Source organism: Rhodamnia argentea, chromosome 8, assembly GCF_020921035.1.
Source record: "Rhodamnia argentea isolate NSW1041297 chromosome 8, ASM2092103v1, whole genome shotgun sequence".
Classification (NCBI taxonomy): Eukaryota; Viridiplantae; Streptophyta; class Magnoliopsida; order Myrtales; family Myrtaceae; genus Rhodamnia; species Rhodamnia argentea.
The window spans coordinates 2,754,473-2,772,901 of NC_063157.1; the positions used below are offsets into that span (position 1 = coordinate 2,754,473).

General features: G+C 41.6%; 1 protein-coding gene across 2 annotated transcripts; it reads right to left on the reverse strand.

The window, feature by feature from the left end:
• Positions 1-1,269: 1,269 nt before the first annotated feature.
• LOC115737971 (trimethyltridecatetraene synthase-like) lies at positions 1,270-12,644 on the reverse strand. Of its 2 annotated transcripts, XM_048283860.1 has the most exons (3): positions 11,666-12,644; positions 10,233-10,897; positions 1,270-1,289 (listed from the first exon to the last, which is right to left on the reverse strand). In XM_048283860.1, the coding sequence occupies exons 1-2, from the start codon at positions 12,569-12,571 to the stop codon at positions 10,268-10,270; spliced, it is 1,536 nt and encodes a 511-aa protein (XP_048139817.1). In that variant the 5' UTR covers positions 12,572-12,644; the 3' UTR covers positions 1,270-1,289; positions 10,233-10,267. The 2 variants fall into 2 exon arrangements, with proteins under 2 accessions (XP_048139817.1, XP_030526289.1); XM_030670429.2 differs by lacking the exon at positions 1,270-1,289 and having other exon boundaries at positions 10,092-10,897.
• Between the last annotated feature and the right edge of the window lie 5,785 nt (positions 12,645-18,429).

Consider the following 18,429-nt stretch of genomic DNA (forward strand, 5'->3'; position numbering starts at 1 on the left):
TCAACAGGGGATTGCCAACTGTTTTGAGGACAATATAGCAAAAAGCGAACCAACCATGGACGCCAACATCACCATAGCCTAGTGGTTGGGGGAATGACGGTGGTCCGAGGCGTCCCGGGTTCGATCCTGGGATTTGGCATCAATGTACAAAGATTAATAAAAACCTTTTTGCTTCGCAGTTCAATGCCGATTGAAGCTCAACCCAATGGTTACAAAACCGGAGATATAACATCCCGGACATACAATCCGATCCAGATGAGTTAATCTTTTCAATTCAAAGTTCACAAGAAATTCGTACAAGGGTAAAGCGGTATCGTTTCAACTCGTTTAGAACATGAGAACGTACATTGACGCTTTCCCTTTTGATTTTTACAGGGGTCACCGCCTTTCCAGATAGGGAAGTATCAATTCTCCCCGAAAAATTAATGAAATAAGAAATTCCTGGAGCCTTTTATATGCTCAAAAACACTCATACATTGCATAGTTTGCGCATGACTGTTCCTCATGTTTAATTTACCAACTCTGAATAAGGAACATGAACTACATAAGATACATCGAATGTATGGAATGGGGCAGGGCAGGATGATAAAAGGCAATCCTTTCCCAAACACGTCCCATTTTTTCGGGAGAGTTGAACGGTGGCTAAGTTCCGCATTTCACAAGGTAAAAGGTTTTCTCGCAAAAGGTACGATAGCCGAAATGACAGAGGCATTCAGTTCTCTATCCCAAACACTACAGGTGATCCATTGATTACCCCTTTTGAGCGGTGGTTTCATTTCTTTACCCCTGTCAAGAACCACCCCACATCGGGGTCCAGACGGGTTAATTCTAGCAGCAACACGAGGTAAATGGTTAGAAATTTTCTTGCTCGGACTAACATTAATCTTCGGTTGTTTCTTTGCATTTATACTCAAATTTTAATTCAAGTGCCTTAGGATGATGAAGAGCATTCATTTCTCTATCCTATACACTTCATTCTTTGCATAGCCCACTTGGGCCTGCAAATTCATTTCTTAAATCCTTGTTGGTGATCATTTGCTCATTCCAAAGACGAAGATAGCATTCTCCCAAGGATTAAAATTGGAGATGGTCGGGTCAACAGAGAATTCCCGAATGGACTCATTTCTTGTATGCTAGATTTTTTATGTTTACATAATTTTTCTTTGTAAATGTTTATGTTTGTTGTAATTCTTGGTTCAAAATCATGGGATTGTAAAAAAAAAGGAGAGGCAAACTCAGCTTAAAGGAGAAGGGCCCGATCTCGAAAAAAAAAAACAAAAACAAAAAAAAGCAAAATAAAGAGATGTCGAAGAGCTCTCAAAGAAAAAAGAAAAGAAATCTCTTCTCGAAAAAAAGAAGAAAAATGAGAGTCGGGAGTAAGAAAAGCAAAGGCCGATCTCATATGAAAATTTCAAGCATAGGAAAAGCAAAGTGCCTACCAAAAGTAAGGCCAATGCACATTCATTTGTAAAGTACTTCTGAATTTTGAATGTACATTTTTGCATGTTAAGTTGTAAATTTCATATACATGTTTGCATTGTGTCTCTTGCAAATCCTTGACGGACACTTGTTGTGAAGAAGACTCCCCAAGAAATCAATTCGCAAAGTGCAATTTTCAGTAGAAGACTACCATCCCTCATTCAATGATGGTATTCTTTCTCAAGACATTTCCGGAAGACCAAGATCGGTGACTAGTCGGCAATGATCACCAACGTCAAGCCCCTTCTCATTTAATTTCTGAGCCAAAACGAGTCTTTTCGTTCCTCGGTCCCCAATCCTAGCCTACGTTATAACCCTCCAAAGTCTCTTCTGATTAGGACACTTGAGTTAACGTAGAGTTAAATGATTTTAAGCATCACTCGAAGAAGTTCGAGCAAGATTATTTCTCTCTCATTTTTGCAGGATTCTTGACTTGTAAATCTGGAGCAGATGATGAAGAAATTCATTTCAAGAGCCTTGACTCAATTAGAGTCCCCTTTGTAAACCTTTGACCTAGCCCTCATTACGGTCCTAATCAAGACCTCCGGATCGGCTCGGTCGTATCAATTGCGAGATTACTTGGATCCTTATCGAATGCGATGATGGAAAGATTGAGTGATTTTTCTTGAATCCTGCAGACATGATAAATAGCTTTTCTCGAGAGTGAGAGAAAGCCCTTTCGGACTGAAATTCCCCCATTCGGCTCACATTCGAGGTATTCGTAATGTGAGAACCTCCTTGGACAAAATTGGTAATGCAAGCTTGACAGAATGGTTATGCATGAACCATAGTATGAGTGATTGCATTATACTCATTGTTGAATATGTTTGTGTGTGTTACCTCCGACATTCTATGATAGGTAATACATTCCCGATGTTCGAGTTCACTCCCAAGGTCTCGAAATTCATCCAAGGATTATTGAATGAACAAGTTTTGCTGGCAAATGCCTACCAGGTACGATACGAGCAATTTGTTTCGTTCCTTGATTAATCGTTTGGAGAACCCGGGTAAGTTTTCTGAACCCCTTTTCAAATTAACAACTCTTCGATGATAGTTGTTATGATTCAATTCGAGCAATATGCCCCTTTTGTACTTATCGATTCCATTCGATGGTGCTCCTATCAAATATTGTTCAATTCGGGCAATATGCCTCTTCTATCGGGTCGTGAAGACATATGCACCGGCGATCTTGACATCTTATCAAATCATAACGACGTAGCTCTTATGATTCTCGGCTCCTTTATCAAATCATGAAGACATAAGCACCCATGTTTTTGATCCAAACCAAATCATAACGACGTAGCTCTTATGATTTTGATTCCCCTTTGTCGAATCGTGAAGACATATGCACTGGCGATTTCGACATTTAATCAACTCACAACGACGTAGCTCTTGTGAACTTGATCCCACTTCTTTTGACTCACAATGACGTAGCTCTTGTGATCTCGAAGGACACATATATCTTGCGCTGTCTCGCATTAGGGAGAAGTCTCTGATAACGGATAGGCCAAATACCTTAAGGTCCTCATGTTTGCAAGAAACTTGGAAATTGAGGGAATCGTCAACTTACGAGGTATTTGATAAAACATGTATTCTCGTATGCGATCCATGTGCAGGTTTCTTTAACAAAAAGAGAGGAGGAGAAATTTTAGCACATGTTATTTACAGTCTTGCATATCATGCATCACTTCATAAAAATGGGATTAAAACTCCCGCCAAAAAGTTCATCCATAATTTGCACCGTCAAAATTTAGGATTCAATTTTGTCTTTGAGCGGAACCTCTACGAGCCTCCACTCAAAGAGGGGCAGCTGTTGACGCCTAAATTTTGACTAATCTATTTTTTGCATAAAAATTAGAACTAATTTTAGTTCTAAATAAAAATCATCTCACATATTTATTTTTAGCGTACATTGCATTGGCATATAATTGGGCAAGCGGAACACTTAATTTAGCATGCGTCTAGACTAGGCACGGGATGGAAAAATACACCGAGAAGATTTGAAACTTCAGGGATTGTATTGCAAATACTTAAAACTTCGGGGACTGTATTGCAAATACTTGAAACTTCGGGGACCGCATTGCAAATACCAAAAGAAGATGGAGAAGGGAAGATGGTGAAGGGAAGATAATGAAAGGAAGATGGTGAAGGGAAGATAATGAAAGGAAGATGGTGAAGAGAAGATAAAGAAGGGAAGATAATGAAAGGAAGATGGTGAAGAGAAGATGAAGAAGAGAAGATGAATATGAAGAAGAGAAGATGAAAATGGAAGGTGGAGAAATGAAGATGAAGAAGAGAAGATGAAGATGAAGAAGAGAAGATGAAAATGGAAGGTGGAGAAATGAAGATGAAGAATGAAGGATGAAGAACTTTGCCTATAAAAGAGGGGAGGAGAATTGAGAGAGTTTTAGAGGGAAAGAGAATTGAGAGAGTTTGAGAGTAGAAGAGAATTGAGAGAATTTGTGAGAGAAATTCTTTAGAGAGGAAAAAGAGAGTTCTTGAGAAAAATCGTAAGAGAAAATTTGAGAGTGAAGAAAAGAGTTTTAGTCGAGCATCATCTTCGACGAGTCCCGGCACGTACTTCGCCTCTCGCCATCCAACAACGCCACTGCTTGCCTTTTTTCGACGATAGCCACGTTCTTCCAACTCCGAGATCTTGAAGGAAGCCATAACGTGTACGTGAGTAAGATTTTGTGTAATAGAAGGTAACCCTTTCCATCTCGATCTACAAAAAATGTAATCGTTTGGTGTGAACATTTGTTTGTTTATTTTAGACATGTCACGTGTCCCAAAATTTAGCATTATTACATGTTAATTTATTTTTGTAAATACTCGTGATTGGCTGCGTTTTCTTTCTTTCTAAATCACCCATGGTGTATATCGTACAAAGTTCAATATTTTACATCCCCATAAAAAAGAAGAAAAAATCAAAAAATTGCATCTTTGAATTTCAAGTAAAATCCATCAAAATTGCCAAATCAAATATTTTTCATGAAAATGGTACCGAAAGGGCGTTAGAGTAATCTAGCGTAACCAAATCCCCGAATTCAAAATCTCCGGTTCGCGGAAATAAGATAGTCTTCTCCCGCTATTTTATTTAGGTTTCTAATCAACCTACCGAAAATGATTAGTGGCGACTCCAAATTCAAAACACATTGCATGTTAATTATTTGAACCTTAAGTTGCGATTTGGTATGGACTTGGGAGAGTCCGAGTTAGGTTAGTTAATTAATTAACCTGATAATCCATTAGCCCGAAAATTAACTTGTTTATTTTTTAGGTCGCGACAATACCAATGAAGAATACTAAATCCTCTGTTCTAAATATCAATTGTGTGAAAACATGCCCAAATCATCAAAAACTTGAATCACCGATCAAACGGTACATCACCCAATGGACGTATCATATTGTTCACGAATTATATGTCGCTTTTGCGGTCTCGAGAGTTTCCTCGCTTCGATTGAGGTTTAACAGTAGAGAGGAAGAGCACCGTTCTTTCTTTGTATCTATCCTATATAATCGACGATAGACTAAAGAAAAAGGAGAGGAAGAGAAGTTACGTCTATCAAAAGACGTGACTTTCTCACGTTTTAAAAAATAACCGTTGATAACTGCCTTTGCAATTATCTGCAATGGGTTGGGAGTGGTTGCCCACATGGGTGGCACACCATAAGACCCATTCTCTAACATCCTCCACGGTATTTGCAAGAGAGGAGCATACTTTTTCAATTTGAGATGTTGAGCGTGTTGTATGGTTAATATCCTAATTTGCATTTTAACTCTGACAGGCTTGAGCAGCTTTGTATAAACTTCACCGATGAGAAATGACGTGAAATAGAGAAGAAAGAGAAGATTTGAGAACTCTACTTATAATGCAATGTATAGAAATAATAAAGAAAAGGATATACAAAAGATATTTTCCTAGTTGTACATGATTTAATTCTCAACTAAATTGATTAACTCAATCATTCCATGAAAGAAACCGTATATCCAACACTCCCCCTCAAGCTAACGGCTTATATATGTCGAAAACATCAACCTTGCTTAGTGGATACATATGTTGTCTTTGACATAGAAGTTTGGTGAAGATATTCGCAGGGTATTCAAAAGTTCCTATTCCTCTTGTCTTATTCCTTCCTGAATTTTATCTCCAGCAAAATGGCAATCAACATCTATAAGTTTCGTTCTTTCGTGAATTATCGGATTTGCTACAATTTGAGAGCATCATCATTTTCAGAAAATAAGGTAGACGGTCCTTTTATCCATATGCCAAGAGCTTGAAGCAAGCCTCGTCTCCGGACTATTTCACAAATAGTGTTAGCCATGGCTCGATATTTAGATTGAACCGATGACAATGAAATAATTGATTGTTTAATTATTTTCCCTTTTAGCAATGATTCTCCCAAGTTAACATAAAATCCAATACTAGATCTTCTGCTCATGGGACAAGTGGCACAATCCATGACGTAGTAGGCCATCATCTCCATGTTGCAATCTCGAGATGGAAGTATTCCCACTCCTGGACATCCTTTCATGTATTTCACATCTTTCAATGTTGCATTCATATTAGATTGCCTAGGATTATGCATAAATTGACTAAGGATTTGCCCTATGTAACATATGTCGAGTCTAGTCATTATAAGATAAATGAGTTTTCCGATGAGTCTTTGAAAAGCTCGATGGATCCTTCGGAAACCGATCATCTTCTAGAAATGACAATCTCGCATCATACTCAATCCTCATTAACTTAATATTCCATTCAATTGGAATACTAGCTAGTTTATGCTGACAAACTTGTTTCTAATATAACTCCTACGATAAATTTTCGTTGGCTGAGACATATTCCTTTACCTAAGCGTGCAATCTCAATGCCAATAAAATATTTTGGAAGTCTCAAAGTCCTAATGTGAGAGGTAAACTGTAGATGCTTCTTAAATTCTTTAACAACAGATTCATCATTGTCCATAATTAGTATATCCACGTATATTAGTAGGTAGATTCATAATGTACCTTTTTGTCCATGTGAATCATGCATAATCATGCCTGGACTATCTGAATCCTGTAGCCGTTAGCGTAGTGGTGAATTTAGCATACCATTATCGAGAAGCCTATTTAAGTTCACAAAGGGATTTACGAAGACAACATACTCGAGACTCCTCCCGTCTGTGTAAATCCTGTGGAAGGTATTGACACATAAATTTTAGCAAGCCCATTTAGGAGTTTATTGCATCGAAATCAGGGATCGACATCGACCCCTAAACGAAAATATATAAATAGCTTGGATGTAGCTTTAGGAGTATTAATCATTCATTGCATTTAATTGAACCGGGAGTGATGATGGGTTAGGGTTGCACTACAAGAAATTCGATCAAGCTGGGGAGTGATGATGGCAAAAATTTGCATGCTAAAAATAGAGGATTCTGAACTTTTAATTGATATGGGTTAGGGTTGTTTAATTAGAGTGGAAATTTTTTAAAAGTTTTGAGACTGATTAAGTCTATAAAATGCAAATTTTCGGCCAAGCCCATGTACACCAAGGGCTGACTGAAAATCACATGGCTTAATGCCTTAATTGGCCTAATTTGAGATTAATTCAACTCCGCTTCGACGTCGTCCCTGCTGCTTCCTGCCTGGCCGAGCTAAGCTTCACGTGGTCGACCCCTTCGATGACCTGCCGATTAACCAACGCGCTCACCAGCCGCGGTTCCTAGTGAATTATTTGCTGCCTCTGCTCTACTCCAGCAACCTCCAACCGAGCCGTAGTGTCCCTACACTGCGACGAAGCAGTTCAGCCGCGGAACCTCTCCAGCCTCTCGACTATCGCTTCTGTTGGCCACGACCACTAGCCACCAGTCATGACGTCGTTGTCTCCCCTGTCGTGGGACATGCAGGCTTGGGTGGAAGACTATCGAAGCTTATAGGGCTAGCTTCAATTTGTGCGGGTGGCCCACCGTTCGAGAGAGGCAAATCTTTGAGTGGACTGGATAGTGAAAGGCTACCGAAAAATTTCCCAATAATAAACCCGCCCTAAAATGTCAGTCAAAACTATAAAACTCTATTTAGACTTCAGCTTACAAAGAATTTTTTATTTTTTTTATTTTTTGGGTAACCGAAGTGTCCGCGCAACCGGCGAGCTATGATTCAAACCAGCTGTGGAACACGACTAGTCCTCGGAGGGGGCTAGCGTAGCATCCCACCGCCACGACCCCCCGTTTAAATCAACTTACAAAGAATTTCATCACTCGCGTGATTGAGAAAACAACCTCGGAAAATTTGTTTGGGAATTTCAAAAGAAAATTGGAAATTCCCAATTGAGTCAAATTCGGACAATGACAAATTGATTTGCATTTGATATTTATTGAATCTTGATCCTTTCTTCGCGCGTTGGTGATTGAACTTTGTACTTCTTGATTCTGGAATTTTTCTTGCTGTTACGTAGTTGAGGCCTAACACCATCTTTCAATTTTGATATGGACGTCAGTAGGGTATCTAAGTAATACCTAAGCGCCTAAGAAGAATATCCGCTCAACCTCTTCAAATAAGGTGGTCACATCACAAATTTTAAATTTTAATCTCATCATCTCTCTCCTTTACATATCGTACTTGTGCTATGTTTCACGAATCGAATCGATGAATTTATTGAACCCACAATGTTTTTAAGTTTTCTTTGGTCGAAAATGTTTTTAAGTTGAGGTGCTAGAAAATTTGTGGTTACCACATGGTGCTTTACGTGCGTGAATCGAAGCCACGTGTCGTGCAGCACCCACAGCTATTGGAGGGCATCGAGAAAGCGAGTGCTGACTCAGCTCCAATCGCGTTTCTGATCTGGTCAGATTGTGGTCCAATCAGCAAACAAAGTTTTCATCTTCCTTTCCGTTTCGTGGTCAAAGTCAGAGTGTTTACTCGATCAACAGAGTCAACGGTTTAGAGGCGAAGCTCGGTGGTGGAGGGTGAATCGAGTGATCGGGGCGCTCGTGTCACGAGCGGGCGACGTGCAGGGAAACTTGCACGTGCGATTCTGATTCCCTGCAACTTTAATTGGATGAAAAAGCTCCTAAAGAAGAACACTCAATAGCCACCCCCAGTTAGTAGTTAACACTCAGAAAGCAAATCTGGTCCCGGCTAATCAAATTCAAAGTATTTTCCAACTTATATTTCAAAAAGTATGGTTAATCGTGCGATAATTATAGATTGAGTACATCAACGACGCCCTTTATTTCTCGATTAATTAAGTCCCATTGATGATGATTAAAAAGTACAATTATGACCCTGTTTATTTCGCAAAAAATGAACGATTTAAAAATATTTGCCTAAAGACGATCTTTACAAAAGTGAATGAATTAAAATATTTTCATCGTCCACGAAGATAATTATATATAAATTGATGTGGATAAGAAAATATTTTTCATTAACTAATTATTTCAAGTGATATAAGTAGTTATTATTAAAAGAAATTTTAAAATTATTTATTTTTAAGGAAATAAATGGAGCCTAACTTTCATTTGTCATTATTGCGGTCATGTCGCTTTGATAACGTTGGCTTCTAGTGGGTGAATTAGTCAACATTGAAAATTTTTCCTCTTTTCTTTTTGCCATTTTTTTTATCCTCAGGTTGATAAAGTAGTCAAGCAGCATAAACTTAGAGCCAGAAGCCATTCAAACTAGAAAAAATGACACAAATAATCTTTGAATTTTGATCCAATATATAATGGGATCTCTAAAATTTTAATTTGACTAATATGGTCCCCGAACTTTAGTCCAATATGTAATGTGATCCGTGAATTTTCAATTTGTTCAATGTGATCTCCGAACTTTTGGAACATATTCAACTTGATCCCCGAACTATAAAAAAATGTTCAAGGTTGTTTCTAAACTTGAATTAATGGAAAGACTATGTTAAACATCATCCTATAATTCGGAGACTAAGTTGAACATGTTTCAAAAGTTCGGGGTTCATATTGGCCAAATTAAAAGTTCATAGACCACATTATATATTGGATTAAACTTCGAGGATCATATTGGTCAAATTGAAAATTCATGGACCACATTACATGTTGAAGCAAGAGACCATTTGTGTCATTATCTCTTCAAACTATGGACTACTCCGCGGTGAGACTTTTGTACATCTTGAAATAGAGTTTTCCATTGTGTTGGATCATTAGCTGGATACAATGAGGACCCGGTCTTTTAAATATTAGTACCGCATCTTTTTTGAAAATCGCATTTAATAAATTAATTTGTGCAATTGCATGTAATTCAAATTACGTGAATCATTAAATGTGTAGTGCATGCCGTAACGACCTAGTCCGACGAGGACATGCGAGCTCTGACGGCAAAACGTAACAGGAGCGCCGCGACTCGTGTGAATGTCGAAGGGGATAGGAATGAACCGAATCTCACATCGCCTAAGTGTGGTGAGGTGAAGTGCTATATATATAAGATTGCACTTGTCCTAACTTGCAATGAGACCTTTTCTAGGCGAAGCCTAGAAGAACAAAATCGTGCGGGCTCCGGCCCAAAGCAGATAATATCGTTGCAAGCGGGACCTGGGCGTCACACATGCCATTATCTATATGTGTCGGACTGTAAATATAATGCTATAGAGCTTAACCGAACTGCTGTATGATGGTGGCATCGACGAACAGATCTTATTAGCTATTCGTGATGCTTAATTACTTAGGAGTTACAAATTCGATTGAAGACAAGATCTTAACATCACGAAGCTTCCCTCGTTAGCTAAAGCAAAACGACAACAACATAAGAGAGTAGCAACAAGACCCGCACAAAGTCACATGGAGTACATATGATCCGGCAACCTAGGCTCAGCCATAGCAACGAGTGGGATCTTCTTAGGCGTTGAGAGCCCAAAGATCTCCTCCATGTCCAAGTCCTCCTTACTCATCCCCCCGGGCAACTTCCAATTGAACCCGTGCAATAGATTGGCCAAGCTCGCCTGAATCACCTTGAGCCCGAGGCTGTACCCCGGGCACATCCTCCTCCCGGACCCAAACGGCAGGAGCTCGAAGCTCTGGCCCTTCACGTCGATGTCCCTCCCGAGGAACCTCTCAGGCCGGAACTCCTCCGGGTTGTCCCAGAGCTCGGGGTCCCTCCCGATGCTCCACACGAGGACAAGGACCTGGGTGCCCTTGGGGATGTCGTAGCCGTCGATCGTGCAATCCTCCCTCGCCATCCGTGGCACGAGCATCGGCGCCACCGGGTGGAGCCGCATGGCCTCCTTGGCAATGGCGTCGACATAGGGCAGGCTCGCAATGTCCTTCTCAGTCACCCACCTGTCTCGCCCGATCACGCTGTCCAGCTCCTCCGTGGCCTTCTTGAAGATCTCCGGCCTCTTCAGGAGCTCTGATATTGCCCACTCCACCGTCACGGCCGAGCTCTCGGTCCCGCCGGCGATTAGGTCCTGCAAGCAGTCGTGAGCCATGGGTCATGAGACATGCAACTGCTGTTTCCACCCTTAACCGGTCCAAAAGATTAAACAGTCGTCTGGGTATGAATAATGGAATCGCTGTCCCAACTTTTTGATGCAACTAAATCACTAAAAAAATCTAAAATACGCTAAAAGCCAAGATCAAATTCACACCCCATCCATTGAGATTCCACCAAGTCCCCTCTTTCTGCAGAAATTTACTTTATACAGATCTATCAGTCTCCACCGACTAGACTGTACATACTTTTTGAGAACTAACGCTAAAAACTCAAATGAATCACTGCAGCAGCATAAATGGAATGCGGTCCTACTTATATGCAGCAACATTTCGCATCGGTGTACCTTGGTCGAACAGACCTAATTCACTGGAAAAACAATAATTTTCCCTCTCCCATGGCTGTATAGTTATCTCCAATAGTTTCGTAAATCGCCAGATTAATATAGCCAAAACTGATTAGTTGGTGGAGCGAAATATCTCGGAACAATTAGCTAAGCGAAAAAGACTCGGAGGTTGTTTGGCGGAGCGAAAAAGACTCGGAACAATTAAGTAAGCGAAAAAGACTTGGCCGATCGCGAACGACCCATGATACTTTACCTCATCTTTACAAAGGAAAATGTCATTGAAAGCTAGGAGGAAAATGACTATACTTTAGTTGGGTTGTTGCTTTCAAGCTTATGCTTGGATTGAATCTGCAAAATTAAAGAGAAGAATTGGTGTCAATGCGTGCATATATGAAATACCTGAGTGAACCCTTTGATTCCTTCCCTCTCGATCTTCACTTCGAGGTTCGGATCGTCGGCGAATTCCAAGAGCACGTCCACCATGTCCTGGGCAACGTAGTTCGCGACCCGGCATCGCCTCTCGTTGTGCTCGTCCAAGACGTGCTCCAAGAACCGGTCGAACTTCTTGCTCAACGCCTTCATCCTCTTGATGTAGCCCTGGAGGTCCAGGAAATTGAGCCACGGGATCGAGTCCCCGATGTTCAGCGTGCCGTTCAACAGGAACAGCTCGTCAAGCATCTTCTTGAACTCCTCCGGCTTGATTATGGAGTTCTCGGTCTCCTCGGTGTACTTCTTCCCCAGGACCATCCGGCTTATCACGTTGAGACTCAGGTCGGTCAGGTGGTCCTTCAACGTGAGGTGCGCGCCCCTGGAGATGTACATGCTCCTGAGGAGGGACATTAGCTCCTCCGTCCGGATGTACTCGTAGGACTCGAGACGCTTCGTGCTGAAGAGCTCCATAATGCACAGCTTCCGGGCCTGGCGCCAGTAGGGGCCGTAGGGCGACCAGGTGATGTCGGAGTAGTTGTAGGTGGTGTATTTGCCTGCGGCAGTCTTGGGCCGGCCGGCGAAGGCGACGTCGTGGGTCTTGAGGACGGCCTTGGCCATCTCGACTGAGGAGAACACGACGACGGGGAAAGATCCGAAGTGGAGTTGCATGAGCGGGCCGTAGGTCTTGGAGAGCTCGTGGAGGGACCGGTGCGGGAGGGGGCCGATGAGGTTCAGGTTCCCGATGATGGGCCAGGATTTTGGGCCCGGGGGGAGGTTGTAGTTGCTTCGGCGGAGGCGGAGGCGGCGGGAGAGGAGGAGGAGGGCTAGGGTGGCCAGCCACGCGGCGGCATAGGCAGTCCAGGAGGGGGACTCCATTGGTGGCAGCGGCGGTGGGGGGTCGATCGGAGTGGCTGATGGAGTGATGGATAATCAGGTGGTGGATTGGAGGGCGAGGGAATTTATAAGGGCGAGAGGGAGGAGACATGATTAAGTCGCTTTCTTTATTCGTTAGAGTTGGTGAAGTCTTTGTTTCATTACCTTCTAAGTCGTCGCCGTTTTAGTAATAGTAAACGTCGTAATTCTTGATGAGTCTCCCTGTTTTTTAAATTTTTGGTCGTGTTTTGTCTCTAGCGACAACTCGTGAATCGTGACCGGACAAGGGTCCATCTTGCACAGTTGACAGGTCTCGTGCACCTCGACGGATTCACTTCTCGAGACGATCTTGAGGGCGTTCTCCCCGTGTCGGCCTTGGTAAATCCGAGATTTTACTCCTAGACCACACCCAACAAGATCCGGACTCGAAAACCGAAAGGAGAAAAGCAAGCTCTTCTGTCATATAAGCCAACGCCTCGTCGGCAACGATCTTTCATAGGCTGAACTCGAAAGGGATCGAATTGATAATGAGAAACAAGGGGGAGTTGGTATGCCTAACCCGAGTTCCCGGAGGAGGAGATCGGACCATCTGTCCGCCTGACTCAAATTAAAATTAAAGCTCTCCACCTACTAAATCGAAAAGAAATCGATCACAACTTTCCACGGACTGAACTTAATTTACCTTAATCGGACCGTCTGAGCACTAAGTTGTTTATATTCACGAGAACCATCTAGGTCTCGAGAGATCCGTAAGGTCACGTGTTGGACCTCAAATTAGATGGAGATGCACGAGACTCTTAAGGCGCAAACTCACAATAAATTAGCGATTTCCATCATTTCCCTTTTTATTTCTAAAAAAGAAATGTTTTCCCGATAGTACTATCAAAAACGGGATAATCTCAACCGTAGACACACTCACAATCACCGCATGTTTTACATAAAGCACTCATCGATTGGGAGATCGCGTGGTCAGAAATAACCGACAGTATCATGCGACTATCAAGCTAACCGATACCTTTCTCTAACACAACCGCACGAGAGGGCCCGATGAGTCTAGGAGGTAAAGATGGGTTCCGGGTCATTATAGTCAAATCAGAATCCAAATTATTTGATATAAATCTCTCTAACTTTCCGGGAAACATCCCCCAGCCCCACTTTCTCCTCAGAATCGACCGTCGCCTGATGTGCTCCGTCGTCGCTGAGAAACTTCAACACCCTTTGGATGAATTCACATGCAACTACCCAGTGGGAGTGTGGAAGGCCGCAATTTGTTTTCCCTTCTTTTTTGTTTTCTTCAAAGGACTCTTGACCCGCGACTTCGCTTCACCTTCCCAGATGGGAAAGTGGCGCCAAACTTTCCTCTCATTTTCCCGGAAACATTTGATGGATCCGGTGAGAGTATTTTCCTTCTGGTTGACCGGAGTCACAGCCGCCGGCGGGGCCGTGGTTTCGCGCTGGCCGCCGGAGCATCCTCTTCGTCAATGGTTTATGGTATCTTTAGTGGGTGGCTCCAAGATTGGCTGGCGGACGACCAGTCTTTATGTCCCCGATTAAAATTATTAAGAAAATCATGGCCCTTGGATTAGACACCTAATTCATACACGGGAGTCACGACAACAAAGTCGCAGTTAGGGTTTAGGAAAATGCACATTTGTCGGAAAAAGTTTAGGAGAGGAGGTTACTCCATGCCGAGGTGAGGACATTCCACAGGGTCAGAAGGTCGTATAGTTGATGTACAGATCGATTACCAAATGGGGTCGTTAGCAGCTGAATTCGTACCTGGACATGGTTGTACCGAGCAATTTAGTTTGTTGAGATGTGACATCCCCGAGAATTTAACTCACTCGAGCTGTTGTATACTAAACCCATCCTGTTAGTTAGTGTTCTTAATTGAGCACGCTTGACATTGAAGCTCCGGAACTAAACGTTGCCATTAGATTAAAAGACCTCTCTTACGAGATAATTCCAGTTTCACGTATGTAATCCATGATTGCTTTACCCTTGTTTGGTGGGCAATTCGACTCGTTCTTGCCCATTTTCCAATCCAAGAAACCTGCCGAAAGCCACTCATTTTGCTCCTAAATGATCAACCAGGTTATTCTATTAGAAATTACAAGCTCCATTTCATTTCATACCAGTGCTAAAAGTTGTTGTTATGTCAAAAAGGCACCTATTGTGAGATAATTTCAGTTTCGGGTATACAATTCATGATTGTTTTCCCCCCGCTCGATGCTGCAATTCGACTCATTCTTATCTATTTCTCTGTCGAAGAAGTCCGCCGAGAGCTCGCTCCTTTTGCCCCCAAACGATCGCTCTCGAGCTTATCGGACCAGACCATTCCATTAGAAACTACGAGCTCGAATTCTCCTTCACACCAGGCTATTGACCGACGTCAATGGCACCGTCGTGCTTCCCGACAAGCACGATACATGCTTTGGTAATCAAAGAAGAAGGGACCATTCTAGGAGCGTGAAGGCGATGGAGTCAGTGACCGTCACTAGCATTTCGTGCGTCACGCTCGATGAGAGTTGACCATGGCAGGTCTTGCCAATCGGGCCCCAAGAAAGTCCTTGCGCCAATTCGTCAACTATTCAAACCAACCTGCCAAGCATCTGTACTACACATGAATTATGTACTAAAGAACCGTGTCACCTTCATCTAAAGAGGGAGGCGGGGTGTTACCATCTTCAAAACCCGACTAGCGATGAGGGTCCGCGTACCATATTCTTTGGAAGTTGTTTTTACTCGCTTAGTAAATAGAGTTGAGTCGGGTCGGGAAGGAGTTCGACTGCTAGGGTGGGATCGGATCCCGCTCGAAGCGCTCCGCCATGAAGTTGAGAATTAGAAGCTCCTGTACATAGGGGCGGGCTTTCAAGACAGGGATGCACTGCTCCGCCCGAAAAGAGCTCTACTATCAATGGCGATATAGAAACAAGCGGCACGGAAATTTCGAAGATTTTTTCAATCTCTTTCCATGCTTTTTATTTCTTTTTCGAAAAAAAGAAGAAGCCAATGAGGAATCCATAGCGAGTCATACCCGTTCTACTAGTGAAGAGCAAAGAAAAAATGGAACCCCACCTCTAAATTTATGTCTTTCTTGCAATCAATTGGGGGCGATGGGACAGGTGAAAGGAAGGAGACAAGGAGAATCTTAGGCATTATTCAAAGCCTGACCCACGGGTCTTTTATATTTCATTGTTATAGAAGGAGATTATATGCGTACGACAATATTTTTAAAGTAGAAATTCGTTTGGTAATGTAATTTCTAGAGCAGAAATCAACTTGATTACGTAATTTCATTCTTCTACTTCCGGTGCATTTTTTTTTTAATTCCTTTTTTTTTTTGTCCAAGAGTAGTTTTGGAGCCACTTTTGAAGAAAGTAAAAAAAAAAAAATTACTTCTCTTTAGACTTGAAAAAATCAACTCCTTCTCACAAGCAGAAATAGAAAAGTCAAAATTTCTAATCAAAAGTTGATTTCTCAAATAGCAGTGTTGCCATGCACGTCCTAATATATTCATTAAAAAATATATTGGACTATCTTGTGCTTAATAGAAAGAAATTCACAAGTGTGGGAGAAAAATGACAAAAATATGTGGAACGGTGGCTTATCCGAGTAAATAAGAAATTCCGTGGGGGCCTAGTTGCAAAGGGAACAAAAATATCATGCGTGTTTTCCAATCAAAACACAAGTCCAACCGACCCAAGCCCAAGCATGATAGTCAGATCTATGAAATGAGCGGGCCTCAGCAACTGAAACCTCACCTGGCCGGGCCTGTTCGGGCTTAGAAATTTTTTATTCTACAAGACTCCGTTTGTTTTGCGAGATATGAATAATTTTGAAAAATTTATATAGCTTAAAATAATAAGTGAATGAATAATATACTCACTGTCGTAGTCTACAGTTTATGTCTAAATATTTGCACGGCGGATGAAAATATATCTCATTTATTTATTTTTGAAAGCGATATAAGAGATCAATTTAAAAAATATATATTATCATTCACTAAAGTTTGTTCTTCGATTTTTTCATTAAGAGGAGACGGAATATGTGGAGGTTCCGGGTGTGATTTGTATCAATAGAACACAAGAAATAGATACTTAAATTTAACTAATGGCAAAGTACAATAGCATAAAAATACAAAGTTGTTAATTAATCGGAGGCTTTACAAAGAGTACGGCATGGCTATTCAAAGTCTACAATCGATAATTAAAACGGAGGTTACAAAGTTCAAATAAACAAATAACTTCCTTATCCTATCTACGGCCGCAAGAAGTTACATCATCCACAATTTCCTATTCTCTAATAACACTTATCTAAAAGAGCTTACCTATCCACAAAAATCGTCACATCAAGCCGTCGGCTGTTCTTTTTATCGATGACTTCTACTATTTACCGAACTCTGCTGTTATCGACTAAGTCTATCACTTGTTGATAATAATCAAAAGTTGATTTATTTGGTGTAAACATGTCTGAAATCAATAGTAAGAGATAAATTATTAAAATAATTGTGTTTCAAGAAATGAATAGGAGTGTGTTTGGACATTCAAGGCTCTCATAATAGCATAGAGAATACACGCCCCTCGCCGTGTCAGATGATGGGAATCTGCAGAAGTCAGCACACGCCATGATTAACATCGGCTTGGGAGGATGGATTGCTGAATCGGCCAGAAAGCATCATCAGTACATCATTGGATGAGTGGCGATATCTTTTTCGCGATCCGACGCCACCACACATTTAAATTATATTTATTTCGTGAAAAATTGGATAATGTAAAAGATATTTTCATAAGAATGATCACGTTCACCATTTAAAAAAATGAATGGTCAAGAAATATTCTCATGTTTCACGAAATGTCCAGACGTAAATTGTTATTAATAATGAATTTATTTTAGGTAATACAAGCGATCGATTTTCAAAGAGAATGCATTCTAAGTCATTCAACTTCAACGAAACAAACAGAGCCTCGTTCACCCACTAGCTCGTAGATTGAGTTGACAACAATTCAACCTACCGGCTTTGTTGGATTTCAAGAAAATTACATCACGGCTCTTAAACTTTGTGTACCCGAGTACAATTAAGTCTTAAACCTTTCAAATGAATTCAATTAAGTTCTAAACTTTCACCAGAAAGTACTATCAAAACCTAACCTTTCTATCATCGCGATTAAGTCCTAAAACTTTTACTAGCTTCAGCTTCCACGATCCCTTCAATCCTTCCAGTTCTCGTCGTTTCTTCTGCAGAAAAGGGTCCAACCATGTATCTGAGGTGACTGAGCCCCACCATCCCAACACCACTCGCGTCAACGGGAACTCAAAATCCACCATCCCCTTTGCCACTTCGGCTGTGATCATGGAAGGAAATGCGCAAAAAAAGAGAGACAGAAAGATCCACTCCACTTCGTATGAGGAGAGCAGGCCGAAAATGGTGGGAGTCTCATTCATGCGTTTAGTCAGAAACAGCAATGAAAGTGAATGGTGCCTTCATTATCGTGCATCACGATTTGCATCATGCATGTGTTTCACAGGGGGAATATCCCGCCACCATGACGACCCGCTGTCACCGTGGAGGTCAGATCGCCGGCTCCTTCCATAGAATCTGATGAGATATCCAAGGCCAAAACGGAGATCACTGAAAAGCGCAGGATATTGAGAGCAAAATTTAGGCAACGAGCAATTCGGTAAATACTCGTACGTAAAAATTTGGCCAGAAAATAGTCGATATGTATACTAGCCGAGTTCTCGACTCCAAGTGTGATTTAACACTAACGGGTCCACCTCGCATAACTCGGTTTCTACATCTGCAAGTCTGCAGAATTATTTAGATGGTCCGTCTCTTTTGTGTTGATTAGACAATGCAA

Coding starts and splice junctions, on each gene's coding strand:
- LOC115737971 (XM_048283860.1), bottom strand. CDS start 12,571: ATGGAGTCCCCCTCCTGGACTGCCTATGCCGCCGCGTGGCTGGCCACC. Junction 10,898..11,665: donor GAATCAAAGGGTTCACTCAG/GTATTTCATATA, acceptor GACTGCTTGCAG/GACCTAATCGCCGGCGGGAC.